Source organism: Heloderma suspectum, chromosome 1, assembly GCF_057233095.1.
Source record: "Heloderma suspectum isolate Gila_16-S chromosome 1, 16-S_ref, whole genome shotgun sequence".
In the NCBI taxonomy this organism is placed as follows: domain Eukaryota; kingdom Metazoa; phylum Chordata; class Lepidosauria; order Squamata; family Helodermatidae; genus Heloderma; species Heloderma suspectum.
In genome coordinates, this window is record NC_139458.1 from 70931551 (window position 1) to 70955906 (window position 24356).

Sequence of the window (24356 nt, forward strand, 5' to 3'; positions counted from 1 at the left end):
TGATTCTCTGATGGCTCAGTTATTGAACATTGGCTTTATTAATCAAGCATCAATGTATTCACCGTGCCTTTGGATGCAGAGACGCCTGTTGTTTTAATGAAGGTTGTGGGTACAATTCAACGATAGCTACAGGCCCTGGTCAGAACTGAAGCCCCATTTCCCCAGGCACTGTGCAAACATACTAATGGAGTGTACACAAGCCTTGACTTGAGTGCAATGAACAATAGGGGAGAGTCCAGGCAAGGACAGCAGTGAGATCACAACAGTGAAGCTGCTAAGAGCCTAACTCTGACCTCCTGCTTAGTAAAGTCCCTTCCCCCACCTCCCCTTCCGTAGATTGCAGAACGCCTCACCACGAACTCCTTTATGCCACATTCTTCCTGTTTTATAAACAGCCGTTGACATGGTAATTACACTCCAATCCACGTGAGTTTGATCCGCTTCCAGTTCAGCCCCCAAAGTTGCACATATAGAGTCTGAGCTGTGTGTCAAACATAATTGAAATTCTGCTTGAGATTGAAGCTGGGGGATTATATGGCAGTTTTATGTGCTGCTTTCTAAAAAGAAATTTCCCTTCTCCCTTTTCTTGGCTGATTTCCAGGTATTAATCAAAGCACAGTTTTCTCCTGTGAAGCCCACAACATTAAGGGACTGTCTTCATCTCGGACTGCCACCGTGCAAATTAAAGGTGAGAGAGCCTTGCCTGTCCTTCCAGAGAATGAAGCACATTGAGGGAGGTGCACCGAAAGCAGGGAGAGCTCAGCTAAAATAGTTTCTGGTTTTCCCTCCTCTCTCTCTCTCTCTCTCTCTCTCTCTCACACACTTTTGAACAGTGCCTGCTCCATGCTCTCAGCAGATGAAATAATGCTCTGTGCTCACTGTTTGGTATGCAGGCCCATTCCTTTGCAGCGAAATTTGCAATCAAAAACAAACCACAACTGGTTCAAGAAGGGAATGTGATACAAGATAACAGATTTTCCTTGAAAGGGGTTGGGTCAGGGTATCAGAGCTGCTTGTGAAAGGAAGGTGGGTCATGATGTAATCTGCAGTGGGTAAACAAGGAGATCTTCCTTTTCAGCAGATTTGCCCCCAAGAGGTCCCCCCCCCCCCCGTTCTTTTGCTCTAATGGACTGGCATCTCATTAGCTTCTGAAAAAAGGAGGAGGTCGATACCACTGGGGCAATTACATTTCTGGAATCACATGGTTTTATGGATTTCAAAGCTTTCATTTCAAGCATATAATTTGGAGCCCTTTTAATCATTTTTTCTCCTTCCACTATTGCTGTTTCCTCCATCCTAAGAAAGTAAAGCAACTGTAGGCCCGAAGGAATTCAAACCCTCTCTTCCTTTTAGGGAAAATATGCAGCTGAGTTTTGGTTGGTTGGTGATATTTCTTAGCATGCAAAATACAATGAATTGCTTTTATATGGATTTCATTTATTTGAAAGTTTTATTTTTAAAAGAAGGGTCATGTATGCAACTATGAGTGTATTGTGCAGAATCTGGTACTGGGTGCAGAATTTAGCATCCTGAGATTCTCAGCTGGCAGTATGTTATATTGTGTCCAGTGAAATCACGAGATGCACAGAGCATCTCCTGTTGGTCAAGGAATGGGGCTGCTACAGTATGCCACAAGCTATTTGTTCTATAGCTTTGTGGCCAGAATAAATTATGTAAAATAGCAAATACAAGTGACCAATGATAATTCATGGTGAGGAGAGTCTACTCAGTGGAGGATCCAGCATTTGCCCTAGACTTGCTTCGTCAGGATCTTTCAGGCCAAGTGAGTTTGAAACATTCACAGACCCTTCTGTGATGGGGTGGACAGGTTGTGGCCCTCCAAATGTTTTGCCTACAACTCCCATCAGCCCTAGACAGCATAGCCAATGGTGAGAGACGATGGGTGCAGTAGGCCAAAACATTTGGAGGGCCACAAGTTGCTTACCCCTGCTCTATGAGATGCCTCCATGGAATTGCCTCATGGAGGGACCCTATAGTCACTGCCACCACTGACCCAAACTCCTGCAGTGATCTCAGCCTGTCAGGCCTGGGGCCTAGCTTGCAACAGGCCACCATGGTGAGACCGGAGTTGCAATGGTCACGTGGGCCAGAGGCAGGAGTTGTAGGTATGAATAGATTGGAAGCCAGGTACCAGATTAGACAAAGAGGAACAGAGGGCCAGAGGACAGGCCATGGATGGGTAGAGGAGTTCAAATACTGGATTGGAGACGTGAGAGAAAGCAGGTACAAGGCAAGAGAGAGTTGGCATAGATACTCAATGAGACAAGTTGCTCAGATTGTTCAAGCAGCCTAGAAGGAAGGGCTTTATAGAGCCTGATGCCTCTCCATTGGTTTTGGAGGTTAGCTGTCCATCTTCAGGCTGTGGAGTCAGCTGATAGTATTCAGGCTAGCACTTCAGGCTAGCACTATTTATTATTTATTATTAAATTTATTAATCGCCCATCTGGCTGGTCACCCAGCCACTCTGGGCGATGTACAACATACAATAAAAACAGTTTAAAACAATAAAATTCTACAATAAAAACATTTTCTAAAATACCCTAACCCACCCCAAATGCCTGCCTGAACAACCACGTTTTTAATGCACGATGGAAGCTCATTAAAGAGGGGGCATGACGGAGTTCCCTAGGGAGGGAGTTCCACAGAGTGGGGGCCACCACAGAAAAGGCCCTCTCCCTCGTCCCCACCAGTCTAGCTGTCCTGGCTAATGGGACAGAGAGAAGGCCATCCGAGGCTGATCTTGTTAAGCGGCCTGTCTGGTGCTGCTGGAGGCGCTCCTTAAGATAGGCTGGGCCGGAACCATATAGGGTTTTAAAGGTCAAAACCAACACCTTGAATTTGGCCCGGAAAACAACTGGTAACCAGTGCAACTCCTTCAGCACTGGAGTGATGTGATCTCGCCGGCGGCTGCCTTTAATCAGGTGAGCTGCCGCGTTCTGTACCAGCTGCAGCTTCCGAACCGTCTTCAGGGGTAACCCCACATAGAGCGCATTACAGTAGTCTAAACGAGAGGAGACCAGGGCATGTACTACCAATGGGAGCAGATGGTTGGGAAGGAAGGGGCGCAGCCGCCATATCAGATGGAGTTGATACAGCGCTGTCCGGCTCACAGCTGACACCTGAGCCTCCATGGACAGCTGGGAGTCCAAAATGAGCCCCAGGCTGCGGACCTGGTCTTTCAAGGGTAGCTGTACCCCATTCAACACCAGGTCAACATCCCCTAGCCTCCTCTTGTCTCCCACCAAAAGTACCTCAGTCTTGTCAGGGTTCAGCTTCAGCTTATTCCTCCCCATCCAGCCACTCACCGTCTCCAGACATTTGGACAGGGATTCTACGGCCAACCTTGGTGAAGATTTGAATGAGAGGTAGAGCTGCGTGTCATCCGCATATTGATGACACCGCACCCCAAACCTCCTGATGATAGCCCCCAGCGGCTTCACATAGATGTTAAATAGCATCGGGGAGAGGATGGAACCCTGTGGCACCCCAGAAGTAAGTGGCCACGGGTCCGAAACCTCCTCTCCCAGTGCTACCCTCTGATACCTGCCAGAGAGGAAGGACCGGAACCACCGCAATACGGTGTCTCCAATGCCCAACCCCTCCAGGCGGTCCAGGAGGATACCGTGGTCAACGGTATCAAAAGCTGCTGAGAGGTCGAGGAGAACAAGGAAGGAGCATTCACCCCTATCCAGAGCCCTCCTCATATCATCTACCAAGGCGACCAAGGCCGTTTCTGTCCCATGCCCAAGCCTGAAGCCCGACTGAAATGGGTCTAGATAATCAGTTTCTTCCAAGTGTGCCTTCAACTGCACCGCCACCACCCGCTCAGTCACCTTGCCCAAAAATGGCAGATTTGAGACAGGGCGAAAGTTGTTCAGAACTTGAGGATCCAAGGAGGGCTTCTTTAAGAGCGGTCTTATCACTGCCTCCTTGAGGGCTGATGGCATCACTCCCTCCTCAAGGGAGGCGTTCACCACCGCCTTGATCCCCTCACCCAGTCTCTCTCTGCAGCCCATAATGAGCCAAGATGGGCAAGGATCAAGTAAGCAGGTGGTCGGCCTTACAGATGAAAGCACCTTGTCCACTTCATCAGGAGGAAGAAGCTGGAACCGATCCCACAAAACCGGTTTGCCACAGGCCGCCTCCTGCTCACTAACTGTATCCACAGCGTGCAGAGTAACACACCTAATCTGGTCAATTTTATCTGCAAAGTGCCTTGCCAAGGCCTCACAGGAGGCCTTAGAATGCTCCAGTGGTTCCGGAGCCACAGGACCGACCAGGCTCCGGACCACTTGGAACAGCCTCCTGGGGCAGCACTCTGCAGATGCGATGGAGGCAGCATAATATTCCTTTTTTGCTGCCTTCACCGCCACGTGATAGGCTGAAGATACAGCTCTAGCCCGTGTCTGATCGTCTTTGGAGCGAGACTTCCGCCACCGGCGCTCTAGCCGTCTCACCTCCTGTTTCAGAGCTCGTAACCGCGGATTGAACCATGGTGCAGTCCGAGCCCTGTTCAGGGGGAGAGGGCGTTTCGGAGCCACCTGATCTAATGCCCCAGTGATTGCGGCATTCCAGCCACTACAGCCTAGGAAGTACTTTTTACCCTGCAGAGCCTGACGAGCTGGTTGAAGGCCCAGAGAACTAGTGGCATAGGAGGTGGCATCAAAAGCTGGCTGCTGGAGGCCTTGGTTTGAGACCCACCTCAGTGCCTTACACCGTAAGCGCCATGGCAGGAAACCACCTTCATGAATGTGATTTATAGAGAGGTCTTGCAATCGCTGCCACTACTGTTCTAAATGTGTTTTGCCACAACACACTCCCAAGGTTGCTGAGCTGGTTTCAGTGGTAGTTGTGTCCTGTACTTCACCCTCTGAAGAACAGGCATGCACAGCAGGGGAAGTCTATCTCCACTTCGCTCTTCTTGTGATCTTCCCTGGGGAATAAAATATGATATATGAAGCAGCCTTATATTGTCAGGACATGGGTCCATCTATTCCAGTATTATCTACTCTGATGATTTAAAATAACCCCCTCCCCCAAAATACAGAAGACAAAACAATAAAACAGAAAAGTTATCTCAAAACTGGTGGTGATCTCTTCAGAAGTGGCTAACATTAGCTCCCTGTCCTTCTCATAAGAACATAAAAAGAGCCATGGAGGTAGCCATCAGGACTAGTAGCCATCGACAGCCTTCTCCTCCATGAATTTGTCTAATCCCCTTTTAAATCCATTCAAGTTGGTGGCTATCACTACATCTTGTGGTAAAAACAGGGATTCTCTTCTCCCCCTCCCTCAGACAATACAGGTCTTTAAGTATGGGATCTGACCTAGCAGTGACCAACCAAGAAAGAGATCTTGGGGTTGTGATGGACAGCTCAATGAAAATGTCAACCCAGTGTGAGGCTGCTGTAAAAAAGGCAAACTCCATGTTAGGCATAATTAGAAAAGGAATTGGGAATAAAACTTCCAATATCATACTGTCTTTATATAAATTATGGTGCGACCACCCATGGAATACTGTGTACAGATCTGGTCACCATACCTAAAAAAAAGGATATTGTAGAGTTGGAAAACATGCAGAAAAGGGCAACTATAATCATCAAGGGGCTGGAGCATCTCCCCAGAGGTGTACAAAATTATGCATGGGGTGGAGAATGTGGATAGAAAGACATTTTTCTCCATCTCTCATAATAAGAGAATCCGGGTCATCCCATGAAGCTGATTGGTGGGAGATTCAGGACAAATAAAAGGAAGTACTTCTTCACACAGCACATAGTCAAACTATGGAATTCGCTACCTCAAGATGTAGTGATGGCCACCAATTTGGGTGACTTTAAAAGGGGGTTAGATAAATACCTGAAGGCTATCAGTGGCTACTAATCCTGATGGATATGCGCTATCTCCAGTACCAGAGGCAGTAAGCATATGTACACCAGTTGCTGGGGAACATGGGCAGGTGGGTGCTGTTGCACTCACGTTCTTCTTGTGGTTTCCTGGTCAACAGCTGGTTGGCCACTGTGTGAACAAAATGCTGGGGAGGAAGGGGGTGTTGACATGAGTGATTTACTCCAAGGTGGCTGCGTTTGGAGGTTGTTAGTGATATATGACGTCGTGGCCATCCAGCAGCCACCCCGGAGCTTATCAGGGAAAAACCAGATTTCCTGAGACAGCTTCAAGTCCAATTCTTTTCCTTAAGTCAGGTTCTCTCTGGTATAGTTGCTGTGTGCAACATTGCTCCCTGGTATAGTTGCTGTGTGCAACCCCTCCATTGATCTCAGTTATACTAGCCCTGGCGAGGGGTGTGCCTTTCACCCTGACCCCAGTCAAGGGGTGTTTCCTGTGTGTTTCCCATCCCTGCACAGACCAATTAGTGTCTATTCAGAAGTAACTCCCATTGTGGTCAATGAGGCTTGTCCCCTGAATGTGCACATCAGAATTTAGAGAGATTCCCCCCAAGTGAAATAGCACATTTTAAAGCACTTATTCCCTAAAGGCTGTAAAGCACTTTCTCAAAGCTGCGATTCTCCCTTGTTTGTTTTATTGCCATTCGGAAGTAACTATTTCCACCTTCGATCATCCCAATCCTGGGCAGCATCGGGTCCTCTCCCTGTCTCTCCCAGCACAAGCATATGTGTGTCTACTCGGGAATAACTCCCATTGTGGTCAATGAGGCTTGTCCCTGAACTGCATACTCCCGAGATTCCCATGAATTGAAATAACGCATTTAGAGAGCCTTAATGTCAAAGCTTCGAAGCTTCGATTGATTGCAGCAGGGCAGCTAGAACACGGTGTTCCTTTCATGATTGTCTGGGGCAGTGGGGGGAAGAGAGATAGAAAGAAAGTGATTTCTGTCAATACGGGGGAGGAAACCTCCCAGGATTTCATCAAAGGAGAAAGGGGGGAGAGCCTGGAGGTGGGTGGGGGAGCCTCTCTTATTGGTTGAGCAGCTCCTGCCAGTCAGATGACATTCCCTCCAACCCCCACCTCCACCAGGAAGTATGTTCTGTGAAGCGACTGTGATACACTCGCTTGAGGAGCCTTGCGGACAGCAAAAATCCAGGTAAGCTGTAACTGGCTTCTCCTTCCATCTCCTTCTGTTGTGGTGGAGAAACCCCCCTGGACTAGATGGACCCTTGGTCTGATCCAGCATAGCTCTTCTGATGTTCTTATGTTTTTATGTTAAGTAGCCCCCTGGGAAGTTGGGGGAGGGGATATCCCAGCTAGACTCTGCTCTCTCAGGCCATTGGTGGTCCCTTCAGGACTTGATGGCATGAGCTCCCTTGCTTTTCCTCCTCCTTTCACAAATTCGTGGAGGAGGCAAGACAAGGTGAATCACCTGTATAGTTCAAAAGCAATATTCTTCCCCATCCTCAGGGCCTAGCACACCCTTTTCCTGAGCTAAATACTTGGAGTATACAAGTCCTGCCAGCCACCAGGCAGCCATTAGATGCTGATGACTTTGGCTCATCAGCAGTCTGAAGCATACTTGATATTGTGAATTGCACTTGTGCGGCTTGGTTCAAAGGAGGAAATCTTGCTGTTTCTTCCTGCATCACCTAAGTTACTTGAATCCTTCAGCAGGTGAGGAGGGGATGTACCTCAGTGGTTGAGCACGTGCTTTGCATGTAGCTGCTCCCAGGTGCGATCCCTGGCGTCTCCAGTGAAAAAAGAATCAGGTAACAGGTGATGGGTAGGACTTCTGCCAAGGACCCCAGACAGCTGTTGCCATTGGGCTTGATGAACGTTTCGTTGGACCTGAAACAACGTAGCGTCCAATGTACCTGAGATCCTTTTTAACTGGAGATGCCAGGCATCGAGCCTGACCTTTCTGCATGCAAAGGATTGAACTGTGGCCCCCTTCCCAGGAGCTGGACATTGTTGAAGCAGAGTTCTGGACTCAATAGCATTTTGGTCTGATCCAATAGGGTTACTATTACATTCTTAAGAGTACAGCACAAAATGGCTCTCTCAGGCATAAGAGGCCTTTGCATCCAAACAGACCTGGAACTGATCCGACTCTTGTTCAGGTTGGTGGCAAAACATTGGGCAGTTCAGGGCCTGCTGCAAGGCCCTTTTCTTCCTTCTGCTAGATTCAGCTTTCTGGGAGATGAGAAGCTGTCTCTTTAGACTTCCCCCTCACAGATGCCTTTACAGTTCTTTGAAATGGGACTAGTGCAAGTAAACAAAATGTGAGGGGTTTATGTTCTGGTGGGTAAGGGCAGGCGGATTAGGGGGAAGGGTCTGAAGGAAAGAGATAGCATTTGCCAGGAAAGGAGTGGGAGACGGTTTCGAGAGTCAGTGGCAGCATGAATGGAACTGTCGAGCCAAGAGTGGGAGCAGGAGATGACGGGAGCAGTGAAGGGGAGGGTTGGAGAGAACATATGGAGTGAGAAGATTGGGAGTAAATAAGAGGAGAGTGGGCCAGCATGGTGGGAGGGGAGGGCAAACAGCCTGAACTGACGTCGTTAAAAAAGACAACGAGCCAAGGAAGAAATTGCAGATAGCTCTCTCTCTCTCCCTCAAGCCAAAGAATCACATAGAAATATAGTTTTGTCCCAAGTGCACATCCACTGTATCCAGTGTAGCAGACTAAGAAGCAAAATCACTACACAAATATACTTCTAGTATGGTGATCATGTGCAATTCTCCCCTGCCCCCATGCATCCACACATTTTTCTATTCTTTCATGATATCTTGTTCTTCCTTTTATTCCTTTCTGCCTGTGTCTTGTTGTTCAGCCCCCCCCCCCCATCACCCTGCATCCCTGAAGTACACTGGGAGAAATCCTGGACCCAGCTTTGCTCCTAGATAAAGAAGTGTCAGGTAGCAGCTGTGGCCAGGAGTGCTTTTCGTCCAGCTTCATCCAGCATGCCAGCTTTGTTTTTTATCTAGAGAATGATGATGTTGTCACAGTTACACAAGCCCTGGTCGCTGAAGATTAGATTACTGATACACATCCTACCTAGGGCACGGAAACTATCTGAAAGCTTCAGTTGGTGCACAATTATTTTACACATCATAGAGCATCCTTCCCCAACCTGGCCTATAACTCCCATCATTCCCAAACAGCCATGTCTGGGGATGATGTAGTCCAGCACATTTGGAGGGCTTCAGGTTGGAGAAGGCTGGCATATATTTTTTTTTTTAAGGAGTTGGAAGTATGCTAGATGGGCTTCCAAATTCTGCAGGAAACACAACTTGAGGTACCACAGTGTGGACTGTTCTCTAGCGTCTCCTTGGCAAGGCGCTTCAGCATATCTCTTTTTCTAGTGGAACTGATATGTTGTATGAAAATGCCATGTGGATGCATATGTGAATACACCACACCAAGTTTCACTTTGTTGTTGGGTCCATTGTGATGTAGGGATGATTGTTCAATAAGAGGAGTGTGAAAAGTTCAGAGCTTTTTTGGTTTTGCATTTCCCTTGGAAGATTATTTTTTTAAATTGGGACCAATGTTTCTGGATTCACTTAGATCTTTGTTTGCTTTGAAAAGACTTTATTCTCCCAACGTTTAAATGGTATTAAGCAGAAATTAGTTTCAACTTGACAGTTCCACTAGAAAAAAATGTAAGCTACAATGACTCAGCACCACCACTCCTCTGAAATGGATATGCGCTTCAAGGGGTTTAAGAAACTTCAGACTAGCACTACTTGTATCTCAGATTCCATAGCAGAATGATTATGGAAGTGTCTATAACAAATGTTTTCTGTTTTCTATGTCTATTTAACAACACAGTAGTGAATAAAGAAAATAAGTTATTCAGTGTTAAGCAGGATTTATAATGTCATGAGCCAGCTCCCTCTGTTCATACAAAGCTTGATTAGTACTCCTCAGGGGCCTTATCCAGATTCTCAGATGGTCGTATCTCCACATTCCCATATAAATATTCGCTCAGCTCTGTATATGCTAAGCAGTTTCCGTCCTTCTGTTTCAGCTCTCCCCTCTCCACCTGTCAATGTGACAGTCACTCAGATCACCAGCAACAATGCCAGTATCACTTGGCTTCCAGGATTTGATGGCCGTTCCCCACTTCATTCTTGTACAGTTCAGGTATGTGACATACACATATACCCCACCCTCCAAACTAAACAGTCAAATCAAGTGAACGGGTAGGCAACCTGGTGCCCTCCAGATGTTTTGGACTACAACTCCCATAAGCTCCAGCCAGCATGCTCACGGATTATGGGGACTGGAGCTTATGGGAACTGTAGTCCAAAACAACTGGAGGGCACCAGGTTGCCTTCCCTTTGCCCCTTCTGCTGGTGTGCCTGATGCTTTCTGTGACAGAGCTTGTTTTCCCAATGTTCTGCGGGCTTCTGACGTCCATGGAAAAAAGGGCCATGTAACGTCAGGGCTACTTAAACTCATGTGACTTATTTGACTGAGTCACAAGCAGCATGGACCAAATGAAAACCAGTGACTTGGGAAGGCAGGTGCCTTCCTTAGGGAGCTAATCAGGAGTCGTTACAAAACTCTCGTTTGCTGTGCAGTGGATGATTAGATGGTATTCTACCCCCACTCCCACCCCTGAACGGTTCCGCAGAAGAGGGTTGTCACATGAACAGCCCTCACATGATGAAGTTGGGAGTGGGCTTGCGCCCAGTGGCCCTGCGTTCAGTGCACATGAGAAGAGGCTCTGTACACATGCCAGCATACACTTGTGGAGCTCTTCTAAATGAGGGAGAATCCTGGGCCAGTTAGGATCCCCCCTTGTAGGGGGATCTATGTGTTCTATGTGTTTGTTCATGTGAAAAGCCTCTTCTCACATGTGCGCCAAACACACAGGCAGCAGAGGTGGGACCAGCCCACATGGCCCTGTCATTCCTTCATGTATTTTAAGTGCGTTAGGAGGTTTATCGGAACCCTTCTAGTAACCTACTAGAAAATATTGCATGTGTTTCTACACCAAAATAAAATATATAAACTTTTTAGCTTTTCTTTTTTTGATTTGGAGATTTGACTTATGGGCTGGTTTGGACAACACGACAGCCCATCATGGGTTAATTAACCCTTGAAGGGCCATGGCGTGTGCTGTCCACTATTATGAATATGCAGTCCCTGAACGGGGGTTGCCATGACTTGTTGTGTCATGTGAACCCAGCTGGGGAGGGTTATTAGAGGGTTAAAAAAACCCTCACATAACCCACACTCTGTTCTAGGGTTGTTTAACCCTTGAATAACTCTCCTTGGCTGGGTTTGCATGACAAGACAAGCCATGGCAACCCTGATCATAGGTTGCATATTCATAATGGCAGATGGCACACACCATGGCCCATCAAGGGTTAATTAATCCCTGATGGGCTGTCATATCATCTGAACTGGCCCATTGCTGGTCAAGAAGCTTCTGTTGTTTTTAATTTTACTTTTAAAATATTAAGGATTGCATCCAAAAATGGATACAGTTAACCTCATCTTTGCTTCTTCACCGTATTGATATATCTTTTTATAATATGTTATACGCTTCTTACAATAAGTCAGTTGACTTCACGCAACCATGCAATTTTTTACGATTTTTCCACAACAACAACAGAAGAGACAGAAGCTGGGTTCGAACGATCCATGGGGAAAAGAAGCCATGGTGGCTTCTTTTCCCTGCCCCGCACATGCCACTCGCATGTCCACCATTTCCCTTATTACCCTCACCACAGCACAGGTTGCCATGTCGCCTGAACCCAGCAAGGTGCGTGGCGGGGGTGGCTTTCAAACTACCCCTCAACCCATGGCATATTGTAGGGGTTATGAGGTAGTTTGGAAGCTACCCCCGCTGCATCCCTCACTAGTTTCGGACGGCATGGCAACCTGCGCCACAGCATGAGTAATTAGGCAAATGGTAGGCGCACCAGCGGCACGCACAGGGTGGGGAAAAGAAGCCACCGTGGCGCCTTTTCCTCGGCTGCTCGTCCGAACCATTTCCTCGACCATGAACAGGTCATGTAGCAAACAAGGCTTGAATTGCAAGTTGAGCATGTGACAAAGTAGCTACGCAACCACTTTGGCAAGCCTAACTCCATTTAACCCACATTCTCAGCATTCCAAATTGGTCATGAGCATGAGCCAATTCACACAGTCTTCCAGGGAGGAAGTCAAAGCTGAGCTCCAGGTGGTCTTCAAGCTAGAACTAGAGGTGACAGTTAGAGGGTCAGGGCCAGAGAACAAGCCAGAGCCAGTAAAGCAGAGGTGGGGAACCTTTTTCACTGTGAGGGCGACATTTTCTTGTGGGTAACCTTACAGGGGCATGTAATTGCTGGCCACAATGGTCAGGGTCAAAGCCAAAGGGAAGTAGGACCAAAACCAAAAGGGTGTGGGCCAAAGTGACATACACAAAGTGATATACCCAGTCACACACATACATCTCTCTCTCTCTCTGACTGACACACACACATGGGGAAACAAGCTGAACCTTAATCCAGACAAGACTGAGGGGCTGTGGGTAGGGAAACTGATTATTCTGTATGGAAGTTTACAAGTGGTCTTTTTTTTTTCTTGGATGGAGGTTTACAAGTGAATCTCCCACCCTGTTGTGGGTGGGTGGGTCCCTGTGCTGTTAGTGCTGTCAACATCCTTACATCGGAAAGGAGTTAACAAAAGCACAAGGCTGAGATTATCCTGCTTCTGTTTCAGTAGAGATGCAGGAGAGGCTCTTGCATATTTCTTTTATGAAGTAAAAGAGTCCATTAAGATGATGACATTCATCATGACTTTCTGCACACAGCAACTTTGCTCTCCTTTCATGTATTGTTCCTGCTGCTGCTGCTCTGTTGGGGCTCTCAACAGATGAGAATGAATTTCCTCCTGCACATTGGAATGCCAAGCTTGCCCCACTCGGTACAGCCTAGTTTTCCTAGTTTGCACGTCCACCATTCACCATACAGTGCTAATCTGTCTGAGTTTCAAGTTCCTCCCCCAGCCTTCCCATTCCTTTCTCTTTTTTTGCAATTGGTGAAGTGGAGGGGGAAGCAAAGTGAGACCAATTCAACTTTCATCCCCTTTGGGCAGCCTTTTTTCCCTAAGCTTCACAGGGCTTTATAAGATGCCGTGGGTAGATGTGTTCTCTCCCGTGGTGGGAGAAACGAACAGCAATTTCACTCTCTGATCAAGTTTAACATGACAACCATACTTCATTACAGAAATAATGACAGCGTTTTTGGCATCTCCCTGTTCTTATTGTTATTTACAAGCACCATTGTCCATTGACCCATATTTCTACACAGCCATCTGTGCATGCCTCTAGCTGCCCGGGAAGGTATGGTTGTCGTTCTTTTAGGGCTGGAGACAAGTGATCATTTTCTCACAGAGTTGGAGGCGGTCTGGCACAGGCATAATTCCCTGTGGTATGCACGCTCACCCCACTATTGTCTCTGTTCATACGTTTTTCATGTTTTGTAGAGCTTCACAAGCCTACAGCAAAGTTGACGGTGGGACAAAAGGAATATATTCACAGGAAACAAGAATTGTATCATAATAGTTTCAACACTCTTAAAAACAATAGTTTAAAATACTGAGTAAGATTCTCCTTGAAGTTAAGTGAGCAGATGTGTGCCAGATCGTAACCTCTCACTTCATGTTTGTGTGTTTTTTAAAAATTTATTCTTTTTGAGGCATACAAATATACAAAAGTATTTAACCAAATAAAAGAAAATCAAGGTGCAAAACCCCTTTTATCCAAAGGGAGAGAACACATCTACTCATGGCATCTTATAGTGCAGGATGGGAGGAGTATTTCCTTATAGCAACTGAGTACATAAGTTAAAATTGAGATTCAGAATCACACCTGTTTCGCACAACACGACGATCCATGATAAAACAAACCACAGTGGGTTGTTACTGTGTTGTTCGAACCCAACATGATGCTTTAAGTGAGGGTTGTTAATGCTGTCTGTGTAGTTCAGCAAGAGTATCTTTGGGCTCATAGGAAGTTTGCAAGTGCCAGGACTTTCATATAATTGATCACTCCAGCCCCAAATATCTGGCCTTCCCCAGTGTGGTGCCCTGCAGATATTTTGGACTGCAACCCCCTGACCATTGGCCACAGCAGCTGGGGCTGATGGGATCAATGGCTACTAGTCCTGATGGCTAGGGATGCTGGAGAAACTTGAGACGGACTAAAATGAGTTTGGATTTCTAAGAATCCGACCTGTGGAATCCTCTGTGGACCAGCCTCCTTAGGCCACGTGGAGTCCCTAGACTTTCAGATTTTATTTATTATTATTTTCCCAAAATGTACACATATCAATTTGTAGGAAAATATGCAAGTTTCTGCTGATACTGGTAAATATACATGGGGAAAAGTTGAATGGAATGGGGGACTATACACTAAATGTTACATACTAAGGTAAATTATGTAAATCATTGCAAAACCTCTTACGGAATTATTTGTGTATTTTTCCACACTACGAGAAAAAAATTGAATTTGTCTGTGAGCGGACAGCGGAACAAAAGGCGTCAGACAATCCGCAAAATACGGATGGAGCAGATTTTACACAATACGTACATCCCTACTGATGCCCCTATGCTACCTCCAGTATCAGAAGCAGTGAGCCTATGCGCATCAGTTGCTGGAGAACATGGATGGGAGGGTGCTGTTGCACTCATGTACTGCTTGTGGCTTCCTGGTCAACAGCTGGCTGGCCACTGTGGACTAGATGGACCCTTGGTCTGACCCAGCATGGCTCTTCTTATGTTCTTCCGAGTTGTAGTCCTAAACATCTGGAGGGCACCTGGGGAAGGTGGGGAAGGCTGCTTTAGGGCATGCTCAACAAATGAGATGAAATGTTTGTGACTGCCCATAATAGTATCTTTCAGCTGTGAAGTTATTCCAAAGTTTTCTGTTGCTTTACAACCTCCACCTGTCTGAAGAATTTGTCACTGGATATAGTGGTGGCCTGAAGCCAAGTTGATATGTAATGTGTTATTGATTGGATACAAAGATTTATTTTAATGTAATGTGAAAATCCATTTAATGTGAAATCCATAAGAGTGCATGTGGCTCGTGCAGTCATATTTCTTTTATCTTCCTTTCCCATCAGGTGGCTGAGCTACAAGAAGAAGTGGAAGTTTCCACAGAGGTTGTCCCTGCTCCCTCCTGTATCGGGGCTTTGCCTGGTTTAAAGCACTCCACCAATTATAGTGTCCGGGTCCAATGCACTAATGAAATGGGCAGCTCCCCTTTTACAGACTGGGTCTATTTTCAGACCTTGGGATTAGGTAAGAACATAGCAGACTGTAGCCCTGTTCAGGTGTTACAGAACCCTAAATGTGGAGGGGTACAGGGATGCACACTCTGGCCCTGCCCTCTCCGCTATTGACTTTCCTGTGTTGATGAGGAAGGTCTGGAGAGAAACTGTAACCCATCTTCAGCTGAACACAGTTACACTGCTCTGCGCAACTGGGACCCCTAATCGCACAGGGTTCCTGATCATGCAGAGCACTAGTTCCCTCCAGACCTTTCCCATCAACATGGGGAGGTCAGGGATGGAAGGGGCAGGGCCAGCCCACACATCCCCACATCCCTTCCATGCTGAGAGTTTTACAGCACCTGAATAGGGCGAATGGTGCATGTAAATACTGAAAGATTTCCCCATTGAATCATGTAGTCCTGGAGCAGAAGGCAACAACTTTACTGAACTGTTGGATCTCTGGGTAAAGTAAAAGTACAAAGAACATGTAACCCACATGGCTGATTTAAACAACTGGCCATTTGTTGTTGTGTGCTACATTTGCTCATGGCAAATAGCTAATGTGAGGTTTTTCCTAGTCCCTACAGCTGTCTAGGTGAGACTGCTGTTTCCCAGTTTTCCCAGCTTGTTACAGGAGATATTTATTTATTTATTTATTTATTTATTTATTTATTTCATTTCTATACTGCCCAATAGCCGAAGCTCTCTGGGCGGTTCACAAAAATTAATGTGAGGTGTTGCTGGATAAATCCGTCGTGGACTCCAATGAGGCTGGATTCCCAAGAATCCAGCCTGCGAAGTCCGCAGTGGACTGGCTCCGCTCACCTCCGCGTCCTTCGGATTTCCCCTGGAGTGGCTCTCTGGCATTATAAAAGGCGCAATAGGTTCATGGCACCTTCCATTAGCCTATTATGGGAAAATTACTGCCGTAATTGGTGTATTTTATGCCATTTGCAGCCATAAAGCACCTACTTCTATTTACTTACGTAGTTATGCCATTATCCTATTGCACCTTTTATAATACCAGAGAGCTGCCCCATGAAATCTAGCAGACATGCTGAGCTCCAGGGAAATTTACGGGGGCCCAAGCAGCCTGGATTTCCCCCGTGGCGGATGTTGGGGAGTTTGCCCATCCCTATCTTGGACTGGCCAGGGCTCCAAGAGTCCCTTGCAGAATATGCAAAGGAATTAGCAAATGGGATATCTGGTTGCCCTAGAACTGTTCCACACTCCTATATCCCTGAGACTTGCCACTGGGTAATTCTCTCTTTCTTAACAACGCAATACATATTGTGCCTTTTGTTTCCATTACAGCTCCAAACAATACTCCACAAAACGTACACATTATCCAAAGAGATTCTTGCCTGATTTTGGAATGGGAAGCAGTGGTTCCAGAAATGCTTAGGGACAGTGTCTTGGGATACAGGTTGGAGTGGAGTCAAGATAACATAACTCAGGTAACAAACTGAGGTGCCTAAGTATTACCTTGGTGGGTCAGAGCAAAGTCCATCTAGACCAGTGGGAGACGGAGATGATGATGATGATATTAAATTGTCCGAGGCATCCATGTACTTTGTTGCCTGAACACTGAGGTTTCATTTGCTATGCCGGCTCATAGCCATCCTCCACAAATGGGTCTAATCCTTTGAAAAAGCCATCTGATCCAGGGGCCATTGCTGCATCTTGTGAATCCCACAAATTAATCAGGGTGAAGTTTTAAATAAGGACTGACTTTTGTCTGAGCCACCTGCCGCTAAGGGTATTTTCACATGTGACACGAGGCTTATATTTTGTGCCTGAATCTGCCTATAACAGTCTTCCTCAGCCTGGTGCCCTCCAGATGTGTTGGACTACAACAGGAGTTGGTGCAAGACATCTGGAGGACACCAGATTGGGGTATGGTGGTCTATAATGCGAAAGAAAAAAACCTACATAAGTTACAATATACATTTGACTTGGTTTTTTTTTTTTTTTTCATTCTACCCAGCATCTAGCGATGGGCAGTATCAAATGCTGTGGGGATCTACTGTGAGCACAACAGGAAGTTAGCAGTTTGGAAATGAGCAGAAACATCCGTTCCCGGAACGGGGCAGGTCAGTGGAGCTTACAGAAAAGAGCTCTGCTGACTTGTCCTTTTCTGGGGCTGCTTTAGGAAGCGCTGGTTCCTGTTGTGCTAGTGATAGGTCTCATGGGCACAGTGAAACAAGGGGAGGTGCAGCAGCAGTATTGGATACTGCCCAATTTCACATAAGGCGAGAGATGCACTTTTTAGTTTCATCTGTGAAAACTATCAGTCAGAGCAACTTGGATAGTAGATCCCATGGGGCAAAGCTGAGAAAGGCTCAGCTGTGTTCGGAATCAATGAGAATCATCACACACTGTTTGTCAGCAGGTTGCTCATTGTTGTCCCAGATTATCTGAGCAATTCCCTAAGCTTATTCTCCAATTACCAGAGTTACAAAATGAAAATTCATCTGGGGTGAGAAATGATTTGAACTTAGAGCTGAGGGAAGGTTCTAGACTGACAGCTCTGGAAATGAATGCTGAAAAAGCATACACAGTTCTTATAGGAATAGTTTTGTGTCAAACTGGAAGGAGGTAACATATGTTATCCTACCACAGTCTGTTCTGATTCTGTTCAACATGTTAACTAAGGACTGGAGAAATGCAGATGGCACAGAGTTTGGAGGCACTAGAGATGTGACACACACAAAAAACACCATAATGATAGTCCCTCTTCTCTCCAAGTTTATCTTGCACCACCACATATAATACTGGGTTAACTATTAGGAATATAAATTAAAGTAAAATAGCAAATCTGACAGGTACAGTTTATTAGTATGATCAATTCCAAGACATCTCAGGGTCTGCAGAAGTGAAATGAGTTGACTCAGAGTATCCCTGCATTCAGGGAGCCTTGCTGTTACCTTCTCATGGGACCAGTTCATGCTGCATGCAACACCTTTGTAATATCAAAAGTGCAGATTGTGTTTGCTCATTGAGTTGCAAATGTTGTGTACTTTGTAGGCAAGAAAGACAAAAAGGGGTGCCTGCTCTCATATAAACCTGCCCATTCTTTAAGGCTACCTAGAGAGGCCCTTCTTCAGGTACCCTTCCTGTCAAGGTGAGGCAGGTGCTGACTGAGGATCACGCTTTCTCTATTGCAATGCCCTAACTCTAGAATGCCCTCTGGAGAGCTGTTTGCCTAGAGCTAATAACACTTATCAATGTGTAGTGCGTGGTGGAAATGATTGTATATGTTCAAGCCTTTTAATTCAGGAAGACTGTGGTTTTATCTGCCTACTGTTTATAGCAGTGCATGCGCATGATATTTATTTTTAGGAGATCTTATTGCTGTTTTAACTGCTGCCATTCCTTTGTTTTCCCTTATTGTAAATGTTCTCTGATATATTGTTAGCCACCCTGAAACTCTGTTTGATAAGGCAGGGTATAAATCAGGGCTGGGCAACTTCAATGGGTCTGGGGGCCATTTCCCCCGCCCCCAATCTGCCCCATGGGCTTCACTCCATGGAAAAAACACACTTTTTTCCCCCCGAAAACTGGTGGCACCAGGGCACTAGGTGGCACACTAAACTGGCCAAATCTTGCTTGTTTTCGAAATTGGTGGCGAACTGGTGATTGGCGATACCGGGGGCGGAGAGGGCCGCATGCAGGCTGTGGGTTGCATCTTGCCCACCCCTGGTACAGATACGTTAAGGGCGCACTCCTATACATGTTTAGACAGAACAAAAGTCCTACAACTCCCAGCATTCCCCAGCCACCACAGATGGCTGGGGAATGCTGGGAGTTGTAGGAGTTTTTTTCTCTCTAAACATGCATAGGTTTGTGCCCTAAATAAAATAAAGAAATAAATATCCGGGTACAAAAGAGCCCCAGCCAAATGTACCCTTATTGTATGTGCATTGGGGTAAGGAGCACAAGAATCAGGGGGAGGGGGCCAAAGAGGCATTTGGGAAGCAGGATCTTCCCTGATGTGACAGAATGAGATTTTTTTCCATAGGCATTTTTGTTGTGCTGTATTTCAAGGGGACAATTTCGTTTTCTAAAGATTGTATAATTTTCAGTGCAATAATTCCATGTCTACATAGGTATCAGATCAGAGAGCCCAACTCAGATGCACAATAAATAATGCCTCCCTTTGGCACCAAGTATAAAAATGAGTCCTAAAGTAACATACTAAGTGGCTGAACAAAAGTGGCCATGTCCCAGTCTTGGTTTCCAGCCCTCGAGCAAAAGACTTCCCTTTAATGAAAGCCAAACAGTTGTTTCCATGAAACTGGAGATTCGTGAAATTGGACAGGATCAGAAGGCCAGCTGTGGTGGACAGAACAATCCACCCACCAGGTTGCCCTAGATCAGCCTTTGCATTCCAGCCCACAGTATGCCACATGCAGGAGAGCAGGCGCAGTGCAGAAGAAGCCTGAAGCACAAGTAGTTTCATATGACTCAAGCCAGCCAGCCAAGCCACAGGCTGCAGGAAAAGGCAAAAAACAAATACTAGGTGTTCCCCAACCTGGTGCCCTGTAGATGTGTTGAACTACAACTCCCATCATCCTGGGCCAACATGACCAGTGGCCATGATGGCTGGGAATGATGGGAGTATGGTCCAACATATCTGAAGGGTTCCATGCTGCATTAGACAGTCTAGCTTGGAGGAAAATCCCTTTGATCCATAGATACAGCAAAGAAGTGTCATTTGAATGCTGATTACCATTGATAGTTTTCTGATTTCAGGGGGAGATGGTAGTGCAGGAGGCAAGTGCCAACCTTACTATGTGGAATCCCTTAAAAGACCTTATAATCAGGGTGTGTATCCTCAACGCAGCTGGCTGTGGACCTTGGAGTGAGCCCTTACTGGTTACAGCACAAGATTTAATAGGTGAGTGTCATATGCAGGAACCTTCTTTAACTGTGTTTTTGTTTGCAGAAAATGGTCTGTTGTTAGTACTGTGCATGAGATGAGGAACAGTGAGAGCTTCTGGTACCATTGTATCTTTCTGGCCATGCTCTTTGCACTCCCCACAGCTGTGTGTGTTGTGTGTTTTCACTGAAGGAGACTAAAGCCAAACAACATCAACCAGTCTAGCAGAAGCAAAAACAAAAAACCCTCAGCTGCAACTATGACAACTTTTCTTTTCTTTTCTTTTTTTTTGCAAGGGACGCTGCTGTGAATTGATCCTGGGAAGGGGAAGAGAAATACAATAAAGAGGTCCCTTAGCCATTGTTTGGTGCTGCTGTGATTTTTTAAAATCTGTGGGCATGATATGCAGCATGTTAGCCTGGAATTAGAACCCTAAAATATATGTTTCATGCATCTGAGAAGAGTTTACAGACTGGGAAATAACAGTTTGCAGATATGGGATATTTTTCAGAGATTGCATGAAGAATCGTCTTGAGAGCTGTAGAATCTTAACAGTGTACAGTGTTGATCCTGGCTGGGGCATGCTGGGAGTTGTAGTCCAGCACATCTGGAGGGCACCAGGTTGGGGAAGCTTGCTGAACAGAGTAAATAAGCAAAGGCTGCAGGGAGAACAGCCCCTGCCCCAAATGGGAGCAAATGCAGTTGCAGTTTTCCATTTCCTTCTCACTTATTTCCCTTGGTGTTTCCACCATGCCCATGTTTTCTCCAAATGACTCACCAGCACATACACACAAACCCCCTCAAAACTGCTCAATGCAGCGAGGCAAAATCTGCTGCCAGCCAGAATCATGTAAATTATCTATGTCTTTAGAACAATGTTTAGGCACGTCCAGAACACACTGACGTTTCTGCCTGCAGAATTTACCTTTTTATGGAATTGCAAACATTTTAATGAACACTTCATACAGACCTGCTTATAAGGGTCTCCTAAGTCATGAGTTGCTCACAGTACAGCTCTGGTTGGTAACCTCTTTCAGCCCAAGGGCCAAATTCCATTTCGGAGAAGTTCTGGGGGACTGCAGTCCAGTAGAGGGCAAAAAGGGTGGGATCAATAATACCAGCACATTGTTGCTTAAACCAGCAGTCTCCAAACTTTCTTGATCGCGCACCCCTGTCAGTAAAAAATTTTTGAGCACGCACCCCCAATATATGTATATTTATTTATTTATAAATCATATACATGTTGTTGTTGTTGTTCAGTCGTTCAGTCGTGTCCGACTCTTCGTGACCCCATGGACCATAGCACGCCAGGCCTTCCTGTCCTGCGCTCTCTCCCGGAGCATGCTCAAGTTCATATTCATTGCATCCGTGATGCTATCTAGCCATCTCATCCTCTGCCGTCCCCTTCTCCTTTTGCCTTCAGTCTTTCCCAGCATCAGGGTCTTTTCCAGGGAGTTTTCTCTTCGCATTAGGTGGCCAAAATATTGGAGCTTCAGCTTCAGTATCTGTCCTTCTAATGAGCACTCCGGGTTGATTTCCTTTAGGATGGACTGATTTGACCTCCTTGCAGTCCAGGGGACTCGTAAGAGTCTTCTCCAGCACCACAGTTCGAAAGCATCAATTCTTCGGCGCTCAGCCTTCCTTATAGTCCAGCTCTCACAGCCATACATTACTACTGGGAAAACCATAGCTTTGATTAGACGGACCTTTGTCGGCAAGGTGATGTCTCTGCTTCTTACTACGCTGTCTAGGTTGGCCATAGCTTTCCTCCCAAGGAGCAAGCGTCTTTTAATTTAATGGCTACAGTCACCGTCTGCGGTGATCTTGGAGCCCAAGAAAGTAAAATCTGTCACTGCTTCCATTTCTTCCCCTTCTATATGCCAGGAAGTGATAGGGCCAGATGACATGATCTTAGTTTTTTTAATGTTGAGTTTCAAACCAGCTTTTGCACTCTCCTCTTTCATCCTCAACAAGAGGCTCTTGAGATCCTCTTCGCTTTCTGCCATTAGGGTGGTATCGTCTGCATATCGGAGGTTGTTGATAATTCTCCCGGCAATCTTAATTCCGACCTCTGATTCATCCAACCCGGCATTTCTCATGATGTACTCTGCCTATAAGTTAAATAAGCAGGGTGACAATATGCAGCCTTGTCGTACTCCTTTCCCAATTTTGAACCAATCGGTTGTTCCATGTCTGGTTGTTACTGTTGCTTCTTGACCCTCGTACAGGTTTCTCAGGAGACAGGTAAGGTGGTCTGGTACTCCCATCACTTTAAGAATTTGCCACAGTTTGTTGTGATCCACACAATCAAAGGCTTTAGCGTCATATACATGTACTACTGTACTAATATATTATGTATGTATTATATACATTATAAAACATACACAAAAATAGAAATTAAAAAAGCATGAGATAAAAAATAAACAATATTTTTAAAATGTATTAATAAATGTATTTCATTTATTAACGGTATAAAACCCCTTTTTGCTCTCACTAAAAATATATTATTGTTAATATTTTTTAGGGAAAGTAATGTGATTGAAGATTCTTCATTATTTTTGAAAATCTTGGTTTAATACTTTGTGATATAGCAATTCAAAGGTCTGGTTCTAAGTTTAGTTTATTTTGATACTTGGTTTTAATGGCTGCCATAGCTGAAAAAGACACCTCACAAAGCTACGTAAATCCATATGGAAGAAGTGCATCCTTGGCTGTGCTTATTAAATCATGATACTCATTTTTCAGTCCCTTCCACCAATTATGCAAAGGTTTTTGTTGAAATTCAGCTAATAAACCTTCATCTTCTTTGATGTCAATCACCTCTTATTGCAAACTACTTGGAAGGTGTTGCATTTTTATATTTCTAACAAATGGGTTCAAAACCCACTGAAACTCTTCATTTGGGAGGTTTTTAAACAGGTTAGAAAATTCTGTTTCGAAGTTTTTTAAGTGTGCAGATATGAGAGTTTTTATAGATGACACACATCATTTTCGGCAGCAAAATCACATACCGATGGAAACATTTCCAAACATCCATTTTCAAAATGCTCTCTCCATAGCACGAGTTTCTTTGGAAAAGCAGTTACATTCTCACTCATCATTAAAACGTCACCGTTACCTTGAAGGGACAGATTAAGTGTGTTTATTTTTCAAAAATATCTGCTAGGTAGCATACTACTGATGAACTTGAGCACACTCCGGGAGAAAGCAGAGGACAGGAAGGCCTGGCGTGCTATGGTCCATGGGGTCATGAGGAGTCGGACATGACTTAACGACTGAACAACAACAACAGCATACTACTGACAGCCACTTGTCATCACAGAAAAGGTCAGCAAATTTGGAACAAATTTGCTCTCCTTTGGCAGAATGGCAGCTGCTCCTGCGGCACGGCCGAGCAAGCAACTGCGCCCTCCTCTGTTGTGCCTGGCAGAGAGTGGCGCAGTTGCTCTCGGTAGCTGCGGCAGAGGCAGGATAGGACTGGAGCCGAGAGAGAGATGCCATGGAGCTTCCCTCTCGGCTCCTGTTCCATCCTGCTGCCTTTGCTGCTGCCATCATTGTAAACAATGATTGCACACAGGAGGCTGCTCAATTATCAGGCAGCTCGTGCACCCCAAGGGATCGTCTTGTGCACCCCCTGGGGTATGCGCACCCCACTTTGGAGACCACTGGCTTCAAGCTCTTACTGCCAGTAACTAAGCCTTAGGAGGGGTGTTTCAACCTTTTAGAATGGGGAAGGGGGACACAAAAGCCAGGAAACCACCCAACAATCAGCGGTTGGGGGAAAGCGAGGGGGGCCAGGGGAAGGCGGCAGGCCATCCAGGGAAGCTCGGAGGGCCAGATTTGGCTCCCATGTCTGAGGTTCCCCACTCTTGCAGTAGAGATAGGCAGTGTCTTAATTGCAAGAGCACTAGTTTCACTACATTCACTGTCATTTAGATACTTTCATGCAGAAATCCTTGCCTCCATCATCATGCTATGCAGAAAGCACTTCTGTGCAAGTGTCAAGGTGAAATTCATCTGTAGATTATAACCTGACAATCCCAATTGCACTTCTTTTGCTGCTGGGAAGCTGCATTTGGTTGCATGGACATGCAGTGAGAAAAATGGTATATAGGATAGTCATAAATTAAGAATTAATGTAGAGTGCAGCATGTAATGATCCTTCATGTTGATTTTTTTGTTGAATGTACATGAAGTAGACACATAACGGACAGTCACAGCCAGTAACAGCTTCCAGGGATGTGTTAATATGCGTGTGTGTGTGTATTTTAAA

General features: G+C 45.7%; 1 protein-coding gene across 2 annotated transcripts in view; it reads left to right on the top strand.

The window, feature by feature from the left end:
• TYRO3 (TYRO3 protein tyrosine kinase) overlaps positions 1-24356 on the top strand; it is a 98582-nt gene that overhangs the window by 42620 nt on the left and 31606 nt on the right. For both annotated transcript variants that reach the window (XM_084827468.1, XM_084827459.1), the window contains exons 5-9: positions 602-688; positions 9960-10075; positions 15052-15229; positions 16516-16658; positions 19957-20101. In XM_084827468.1, coding sequence (XP_084683594.1) covers positions 602-688; positions 9960-10075; positions 15052-15229; positions 16516-16658; positions 19957-20101 — 669 coding nt within the window. The remainder of the gene's footprint in view (positions 1-601; positions 689-9959; positions 10076-15051; positions 15230-16515; positions 16659-19956; positions 20102-24356) is intronic.